This window comes from Xenia sp. Carnegie-2017, unplaced genomic scaffold, assembly GCF_021976095.1.
Source record: "Xenia sp. Carnegie-2017 unplaced genomic scaffold, XeniaSp_v1 HiC_scaffold_24, whole genome shotgun sequence".
In the NCBI taxonomy this organism is placed as follows: Eukaryota; Metazoa; Cnidaria; class Anthozoa; order Malacalcyonacea; family Xeniidae; genus Xenia; species Xenia sp. Carnegie-2017.
The window spans coordinates 16,483,102-16,493,131 of NW_025813487.1; the positions used below are offsets into that span (position 1 = coordinate 16,483,102).

Sequence of the window (10,030 nt, forward strand, 5' to 3'; positions counted from 1 at the left end):
GAATCGTATGGTTGTTTTGTAACCAGATATCAAAATATTTCGTATCGCTATCAATAGGTCACATAGGGTATAAACGTATTGATAGCGTCCAAGTTGAACGGTCCAACGTACAAAATTCTTGTACCAATGTCGACCAATATGTTTGTATACTGGATGGTCATTACCTTGTATGCAATTGAGTGCAGCAAAGCTTTAAATCCAACAGAAGTAAACGTCTGCAGCAGGAACGAAAGGTGAGAAGCCACTTATAAGCATCGCATAACGAGACAGCATGAAATTCCTACACGAAACGATTAAATAACATGTTCAGTTCGACTATGACACACAATAGTTCAGTATTCATATTGAAGAAAAAATTGCGTATTGAAGAAAAAATTTAAAACCGTTCGAAAATAATACATCACTCAACTAAACATATAAGAAGAGATGAGATTATACATGAGGAAAGTGCACTGAACTGATCTATAAAACATTCAATGTAGGCAACAGGGGGGAATATTTGACGAAGAACTCTCCAGAAAATTAGTAATAAAGGTTCACAGAATTATGATGATATTTTAAAGTAAAATATGCTTTTGTAGCTACACAGTTAACGTTGAAAAAACACGGAAGATTCGCGTGAGGGAAAAATACAAAGTCTTTTGTTGGTCTTGGACTCGATGCACTAAATATAAGTATATAATGATTTATGAATATTACATTTGTTTTGAGATTTTTGAGATAACATGCAAGTCAAAGGCAAAGTCTTTCTCTTGAATTGTGCATTATCATTAAGATAAATAAAACTGATAAAAACATTTCGTTGTTCATTCACATGAAGATGGGTTGAGAAAGAACAGTTATACACTGTACAAGAAAGAAGGACGAGAATAGTTCATGAATGTTGTACGGGTTGGAGAAAACAAGGAAACGGTTGTCCAATTGGTAGGCATGTCGTGAAACACATAAAAACATTCAAAATTTTAATTGATTTTGAGGCAGTTCAATATAGCTACATTTTCTTAGCAATTTGTGACACATACGGATGCCAACATGGACGTTGCACTCGGCCAAACAAATGTGAATGTTATAAAGGTTTTTATGGACCAGCATGCACAAGAGGTACAAAGAGAATAAGTGTGTTGCTTTAAATCGATGACTTTAATTTAATGTTACCAACATTTTAGCGTGTCCTTCTCATAAATATGGCGAACATTGCCGACATGACTGCAAATGTAAAAATAACGCAATCTGCGATTCAAAACACGGTACATGCAATTGTACTGAGGGATGGTCAGGGTTGATTTGCAACACGGCGTGTCAACCAGGGACATTTGGAAGAAATTGTACCTTACATGTCAATGTGTCGTCAACAATACGAAGAACGTTTGTGATAAGAAAAATGGTCAATGTCGTTGTAAAGCAGGATATAAAGGTATAAGGTAAAGAAAGAAAATTTTATATAATATAAGAGAGAGTAAAACCTGGTAAGACATCATTTTTATGGAGATATTAATCCTCAGGATTTAAGTGTGTTTGGATCACTAGATGTAGTTCATTATTAAGGTGTTCTTGAAAAAATATAATCGAATAATCTGCACTTACTGAGAGCCTGCTTTTAAGAATACTTTTAAGAAGTTTTTTGTTTCGGAAATAAAAACGAGTATCTAGTAAAAAAAGAAAAATTGCACATGTTTTTAGAAGAACCATCACAGTAATGTCTGGTATCTTTTCTGGCATTACTATCATGTTATTGATGATTTCGATGTGCATTTTTTGTTGGCTAGATGTGAAGAGAAATGCGAAAGTGGTTTCTATGGAGATGGTTGTCATGCTAAGTGTCAATGTCAGAATAATGGAAATTGTAGTCATATTGATGGAAGTTGTACATGTCCCCATGGATGGACGGTAAGATCAAACATTGATGAAATTATTTATATAAAAGTACTTCACAAATTACCAAAACAATCACAAAGCAAGAATGAAATACAGCAAAAAGCGGCAATTATAATTAATGATGATTATGAAGAACCTTCTTAGAATTGCTAAGTAATCATGATATTTCAAACATAGGGAATTATTTGCACGGAAAAATGTCCGCAAGGGTATTATGGTAGAGAATGTACTTTAAAATGTAACTGCACAAACTCACCATGTCACCATATTTCTGGGAAATGTCGTTGCTTGGATGGTTATATCGGCAAGAGGTATGACGTCATGTTCGGTCTGAAAAAAATGTTTGAATGAATTAGTATTTGACGTATACTTTCAGATGTGAATACCCATGCTCAAACAATACGTTTGGTCATAAATGTAAGAGGCAATGTGAATGTATCAATAACAGCACATGCGCAGTAGACACGGGGGAATGTAACTGCTCGAGAGGATTTATTGGTGTACATTGTGAGCAAACGTGTCCATCAGGATCATCTGGGAATGATTGTAAAAAGAAATGCAACTGTACAATTGGTCAGGGAAGATGTAACCCATTCACGGGTAATTGCAGGTAATCCCATTGAACTATAATAAATGGAACGCTACCTGTAATTGAAAAGCCTGATAATTTTTTGAAGCCAAATTTTACACCCAGACAAGCGTGTGTAATCAATCAATTTTCACTCCGCGAGAAAATCTCAAAACACTAAACACGCGTGTCTGGGATAAAATCTCGCGTGTCTGAGTGTAGGATTTGGCTTCAATTATTTGCTTCGGGTAGCGTTCCATGTATTTTAGTTCAATATGTAATTCTGTTGTTGTGTTAATGAACAGCAACTAATTTCATGAGATCTTTCATAATGTCTTTCTTTGTCAGATGTTATCCAGGGTACAATGGTAGTCATTGCGAGGATAAATGTCCTGAGGGAAAATACGGCCCTGGATGCAAAGGATTGTGTCGTTGTCGAAATAATGCTACGTGTAGTATAAATGACGGATCATGTGACTGCAAGGATGGATGGATAGGAGTCACGTGTTCCAATCCATGTCCAACAGGGTAACATGAAGTAGCGTTTCTAGTTGACGTACATTAGGTTAGCACATTAATACTTTATGTAGCTCATTGCACAAATATGTCTTCTATTTAGAACTTACGGTAAAAACTGCATGAAAAAATGTGAATGTAAAAACGGTGCAGATTGTCACCGTATTAATGGCCGCTGTACGTGTCAAGGAGAATGGAAAGGAAAACATTGTGATAAAAGTATGGAGCATAGCGATATGAATAACGGGGATAGTTGACAATTTCAAGTAAAATATACCTGATTTTTCTCATGTAGAATGCCCACAGTGGAAGTATGGTGAAATGTGTAAGAAAAATTGTACATGTGTTCGGAATAATTCCCTCAGGTAGACATATGACATATTTTTGCCCGACTGTTCATCTGTATTTCATCAAGAGCACGTGATGAATGATATTGAAAATATTCCAGTTGTCATGGTGGAAGCGGTCAGTGTCGATGTAAAGATAAATATATTGGCAGGAATTGCAATGATTCACAAGGTAAAATAAAATCAGTTTTTAATTTAATTTTTATTTTAATTTGAACGTTTATGTGCGTTGCAAACATGATTTTCTGCCTTCTGTAGTCTGTGAGAAAGGTTTTTATGGCAAAACATGCAAAACATGTCCTTGCAATGGAAGAGGATCCTGCGATATCGACCAAGGTACCATAAAGTGTTTCTGTGATGATGGATATGAAGGGGACAAATGTGAATATAGTAAGTACTCACAGGGATATTTTCTAAAGATACATTTTTTCAAAGTGTGTGCCTGACGTCGAGTATAATGTCTGTTTTCTGCTGATATTTTTCAGATTGCATTTCAGGAAAGTATGGTTCTAGATGTCAACAGCAATGTCTGTGTCGTAAAAACGCACAGTGTGATCACGTGAACGGTTCATGCAACTGCCTCCAGTCTCCTGGTTGGACAGGAAGATTTTGTGACCAAGGTGGAATGAGACAATGTCAAAATGAATGACAACCCTTGACTGTTTATAGAACTTATTTTCCCCACGTAGGATGTCCGTCACAAATGTTTGGTACAAACTGCCAACAGAAATGTCAATGCAAGAAAAATGCAACGTGTGATCACGTGAATGGCGTATGTAACTGTCAAGCCGGGTGGAGAGGGACAACTTGTAATAAACGTAAGATATTTTATCGTTGCCATTGCTTGAACATCAAACAATCAGAGAATTTTGATTGATTCCTCATGCCGTAGAATGTACACGAAACAAGTATGGCAGAAACTGTGAGTTAGATTGTCAATGTCATGTGACCAACACGTTATCATGTGACCCAGTCTCGGGTAAATGCAACTGTAAAGCTGGTTGGACTGGAGACTATTGCTTTGAAGGTAATTCTATTTAATTCTATATGAACAGAGGTTTGTATAAATATGTTTATATATATATAGAGAGAGAGTTGCTTACTTTGAGTTATTGATGTTCTTTTGTTTAAGAATGTTATCATTTCTTCTATGGTCAAAACTGCATCCAAGAATGTCGTTGTAAGAAAGAGACAACATCCTGGTGTCATCCTGTTACAGGAAAATGTCTTTGCTTTCCGGGATGGCAAGGTCCACGATGTGACAAAGGTTGAATGACTTGTTTATGATATGGCGACTTTAATAAGAATTTCAAACCGTCCATCAGAAAAACACTTGCGATGTTTCAATCATTTCCGACATTCATCGGTAGTTCCCAACGCTGTCTTTAAATCACAAATCCTTCTTCTACAGTGTGTGAACAAGGCAAGTTTGGTGACAGATGCAGGTTAACGTGTAATTGTAGCAAACCACTCTTTAAGAAAGACGTCTGTCATCATGTGAACGGCACGTGTTTCTGTACAGATGGTCAATCTGGCAAATACTGTAATCTAAGTATGACAAAAGATATTAAAGTCACGATCCTATTCTTCCAATATGTTAATGAAATATTTGCATTTTCTAGCTTACCTGCAAACAGGCGCTCAGCGAGGTACCTATCAAAATCCTGCGACAGTGATTGGTCCAATGGCAGCTATTCTTGTCACATTGATCATAACAGTCTCCATAATGGTAGTTTATATGAGAAGAAAGCACTTGCGCAAAAAAGCTAAATTTTCGATGAATGAAAACATACCAGATACTGAAGGTAAATACAACACAATCCAGTAACGAAACTTTGCAATCCAACCTTCATTCAATCGTTTCATTTGTTATTCTAGTCATGGTTAATCCCATATTTGATGATGGAGTGGAGGTATTAAGTCACGTGATGAAATCAGACAGTAAGTCATATCACGTGATAAAAACGAAAAACATGTTTCTCAACATATCTTTCTGAGAATTATATTTACATAAACTTCACGTGCGCATGTACATTGGAATATATAAACATTAACACATCTTGGTGACTTGGTCCTAGAAATCTTTTGTTTTGGTCCTAGAAATCTTTTGTTTTGGTCCTAGAAATCTTTTGTTTTGGTCCTAGAAATCTTTTGTTTTGGTCCTAGAAATCTTTTGTTTTGGTCATAGAAATCTTTTGTTTTGGTCATAGAAATCTTTTGTTTTGGTCATGGAAATCTTTTGTTTTGGTCATGGAAATCTTTTGTTTTGGTCATAGAAATCTTTTGTTTTGGTCATAGAAATCTTTTGTTTTGGTCATAGAAATCTTTTGTTTTGGTCATGGAAATCTTTTGTTTTGGTCATAGAAATCTTTTGTTTTGGTCATGGAAATCTTTTGTTTTGTGTTATAGATTCGTACGATAATATTGCTTATGAATCGTCAACGACCCATGAAGATTCTACTGGGGAAAATGATAGCTGTGTTGATGACAATAAAGTGATTTGTTCACCCACAAAAACAGAGGCGCAGACAAATTGTCCAGATGCTAACAAAGACACAATGATAAATCCTATCTATGATTTTGGTTATAAGTGACAAAACTTGCTAAAGAATACAAATTCTCGCAATACACGTAAATATATTAATGATATTTTGCTTTTGATTTCACGCACGATAGTCAAATAAAATAAGAGTAACGCGCTAAAAATATAATTTTAGTTTTCATTCGGTAAAAGAATATTTACCTTAAGTGAAGTATTGACTAACTCAATCATTCTATTCATATCTTCGCTTAGTTTATTTAAATATTTATAGTGCCGAGGATGACGTCACTCATGACATCACTCTTGTCACTGGTTTCCAGGCCGTATACCTTGCGACTTGAAGTAATCAACACATTGTTTCGGAACTTCAGCCAGCACAGCCTTCGCGAGAGCTACAGGATCCTTAAAAATGTGGAATTTGTTAAAGACCATTCATAGTAACTCACAACGACTCATAACAAATCACAATTACAAATAAAAACCAACAAGATTAAGAAAATAAGGTCGATATTTACGTAACAAAACATAAAAAAATAATGTCAGTCGTATTTCTAGATAAGAAAACGTCTCATGATATTACGGCGTGGGGGGGGGGTGATTGTTGACAGTCATCAACGAACATGATATTACGGGGGGGGGTTATTGTTGAAAGTCATCAACGAACGAACATCATTATCGTAACTACTTAACCTGTTTAAAGTCACGAAACGGCACAAACTGAACAATATCTCTGACAGCACTGCCGTGACGAGGACTGCTTAGACTAAAAAATAACAAAATTTAACCACCACTTTGCAATTATTCAAGAAATGATGTTCACATGCATATATCACGTGATACTAACAATCCTTCATCACAATCCAATGTATTCATATCAGTAAAGTCAGCTTGTCCAACACCGACGATAATTACTGACATTGGTAGCTTTGAAGCACGCACTAAAGCATCTATTGCATCCGACATATCTGATAACACACCATCTGTTAACAGCAACAACACCAGATACTGTAGACAGAAAACATAAAGAAAATAATTATTTCAATTCTTGGACTAATCTCAAACTACACAACGAACATAAACACGTACTAATCATCAATAACATAAACATGCAATATCATTATTTTCAATTAAAACATCCATTTCTATTCTATAAATACAAAACGACATAACCATTAAAACGTACTGATGAAGTTCCAACCAATTTCTCAGCAGATTTTGCGATGAGATTGATGATAGGCGAAACGTTAGTGGGTCCATATAACTCAATACATGAGATACAATTTTGATAAGCACTAACAACACCTGCAATTTCTGTGAGACAGGTGACATTGTTTAGGGATGTGTTTTATTGTGTAAAAAGCTTGGCCATGAATACACTACACAGACCTTGACATGAGGGATTGTTTGGGTTAAAATTGAGAGCAAAATCGTGGGCAACACGATCGTAATTGGGAGGAAGTTTCGCACCAAAACCATACGCAGGAAACATCTTGTCACTTGAAAGACATTTAGCAACATTTATTATTGACTGCAATCCATTTGCGAAAAACAATGATTGAAAATCACGAGTAAACCTTACCTATCATAATCTCGACACACACTGCCAACAGCAACCAAAGCTTGGACATATTCGTTGGGACTGTAAGGACTGATAAAATGGAGAGATGTTGGATTGGAAGGATGACCGTTAGATGCTGTGAAATCAACTCCAACCTATGTATAAAGAAAAAAGGTTAAAAATTAATAAATGTTGAAAACAATGTGTTCAAGAATAATTTGCTTACAGAGAAATTTACTTGACAACCACCCATAATGTAATCAAGAAAAGTAAAATCTTTCCGAATCTAAAAGCAATAAGTTAGGATCATTTTTCGAGATCTAGAGAGAAATATTAATTTATGTTATCAAGCAAGAGAAATTTTTAAAGACATACACAAAAACTTGACAGATAAAGAACACCAGAATTGACATATTTCTTCTTTTTAGCTTTCTTTTCTTCATTGACAAGAGGAAAAGAAATCTGCAAAATTAATTTATCTTTGTAATTTTAATAAACCGTGGATATTTCAACCAAGGACAGTAGAACAACTGTGAACATACAGGCAGTGGATAACAAGACAACCATGGACATTAAAACAATGAAAAAAACCATGGCATAGATAATCTTCATGTGAGTATTATTAAAATATTTCTTTATTATGCACCTCATGATCTTTTCCACCTGAAAGTTCACGTAAGGTCACCTCAAATCCACCAATCACATCATGCTCAGTGTCTTTGTCCCAATCAAAACATTTCACCTAAGAATATAAGTCAATGCTAACAAGCACAATGATGTATCTACATGGTATGTTTATGTACTAATGAGGATATGTTGAGTACATATGTATTGGTGAGTACTTTCATGTTCACATTAAAAGTTTGAACTAAAAATGAAGGTAATATAAATTTTATGTAATTAGTACCATGATCTTCTTGTCATAGTCACCATTACATAACTCAGAGATTGGAATCTCGATCATTTTAAATGAAGGATTCAAAGTATTTTTACAAATCTAGAAATAAAAAATGAAGAATTTTCAGTATGTAATTTTAAATTTCAAAAATTTTGAAGACATACCTCAGTTTTGTGAACAGGCAGGTTGCTTCCGTCAGGAAGTTGCTTAGAAATGACTAAATATGGATCAGATTTACCAAGAATGTCCTATCAAAATATTATAGAATGAAAAAAACAACATCAGCTCCACATAGCAAGTGTTTGATAAATGCTTCATAAAGTGCTCAATCCATATAAGTTTTGAAACAGTTTACCTTTTTGTCCAGATTCTTTCCATGAAAAAGCAATTGAACTATTTCATTGGAGTCATTGAGTTCTTCTGCAACAACCTACATAAGACAATTTACTATCATCCAGAATGGAAATTTGCCTTAACTTCATATGCAAGATTTGAAATTTGCATGCACAAATACACAATTTTCACAAAATTTCCCACCCCAGATCTCAGGTGCTCAAGGCAAACTTTCCAGTTTGTGCAATCACCATCATCAATACTGTATATTGCATGACAAGAAAAAAACAAATGTTTACCAAATCATAAACATTTACTCACTGTAATAGTGCCAGCATTTTTTTTATCTTTTATTATCAACTTTTCAGTGAAGCTTTTCCTGGACACAATCTCAAAAGAAATTACAAAAATGAGACCCAATTATCTTGTTGGTGACATGAATTGTATACATACTAACTTGACCAAGGGTGCACTCCATAGAACCTAAGTAATCGTCGTCATTTAACTTTTTCGTTTCGTTATCCACATCGTAGACAGTAAACTTCAGTTTCTGCACCATTTCAAAATAATAATTCACAGAAATGCTCTTCGAAAATTCCGGGTTCAAATTATTACCAACTCGTTCCGTTCTACCATACTGTAAATATATTATACAAAAATATAACATTCATTCTTTGATTCTAAAATTCTTTTTAAATCTGCATTGGTTGAGTTTGGATGACAGTTCGAAATTCTAATCACAGAATTGTTCGTTCGTAAAATATAATTGTTCACCAACTTCGCTCCTTACGTACCTCTGTCCAATGTTCATCTTTAAAAATGTACACTGCGCATAATGGGTCTGATTTTGAAAAGGAATCTTTATCCAAGAGTCCTTTACAGGAGATATGCAAAGAAACCTTCGTCACGCAGGTTTCCATAACTAAAGGCGATTTAAAAGAAACAAATACTGAATGGTTATTCAACTGAAGTAAACAATAAACAACAAATAAACACACCCAGCTTTCTTCGTCATCATTCGGATGTGTTTCGAAAATTGCCGTAAATGTCACTGATCTCATTAACCTGAAGCAGCAACCAACAGATCGTCTGAAGAAGAAGATTAACCATAACTAATATACCATGTCAACCGGCGTACCTATCATAGATAGACATATTTACCATAGACTGAAGACATATCATCATGTGTTTGCCGACAAGGATGCATCATATGCAAGGGAGTTGTGGTTAACAGAGATTCTAAATAAATGATCATTTCAGATTTATGAATGAAAACGAACTTCAGATGATTTTAAATATCACTCATCAATACTAGTTTTAAAAACAGATATTCAAAGCAGGTCATATTATAAATATTAGTAAAGAATTAGCTAGCATGAATGAAAAATTTCTT

At 34.8% G+C, this 10,030-nt stretch overlaps 2 protein-coding genes across 3 annotated transcripts; one reads left to right on the forward strand and one right to left on the reverse strand.

Annotated features, from left to right (window-relative positions):
- Positions 1–36: 36 nt before the first annotated feature.
- On the forward strand, positions 37–6,059 carry LOC124451487 (multiple epidermal growth factor-like domains protein 6). The gene is given in 21 exon segments (XM_047002111.1): positions 37–233; positions 582–674; positions 821–1,101; positions 1,167–1,288; positions 1,291–1,421; positions 1,767–1,887; positions 2,053–2,186; positions 2,252–2,485; positions 2,792–2,971; positions 3,063–3,178; positions 3,255–3,324; positions 3,408–3,478; positions 3,565–3,696; positions 3,792–3,926; positions 3,996–4,124; positions 4,199–4,333; positions 4,439–4,573; positions 4,718–4,858; positions 4,929–5,111; positions 5,185–5,247; positions 5,716–6,059. Coding segments are annotated over 21 exon segments (2,898 nt in total). The 5' UTR covers positions 37–126; the 3' UTR covers positions 5,901–6,059.
- On the reverse strand, positions 5,924–10,001 carry LOC124451481 (copine-7-like). Of its 2 annotated transcripts, XM_047002103.1 has the most exons (17): positions 9,799–10,001; positions 9,641–9,726; positions 9,432–9,559; positions 9,095–9,274; positions 8,959–9,027; positions 8,660–8,734; positions 8,469–8,552; positions 8,314–8,403; positions 8,053–8,148; positions 7,782–7,868; positions 7,633–7,692; positions 7,428–7,561; positions 7,235–7,344; positions 7,032–7,159; positions 6,693–6,853; positions 6,539–6,611; positions 5,924–6,250 (listed from the first exon to the last, which is right to left on the reverse strand). In XM_047002103.1, exons 2-17 carry the CDS (start codon positions 9,696–9,698, stop codon positions 6,155–6,157), a joined length of 1,629 nt encoding a protein of 542 aa, XP_046858059.1. In that variant the 5' UTR covers positions 9,699–9,726; positions 9,799–10,001; the 3' UTR covers positions 5,924–6,154. The 2 variants fall into 2 exon arrangements, with proteins under 2 accessions (XP_046858059.1, XP_046858060.1); XM_047002104.1 differs by lacking the exon at positions 9,799–10,001 and having other exon boundaries at positions 9,636–9,710.
- Between the last annotated feature and the right edge of the window lie 29 nt (positions 10,002–10,030).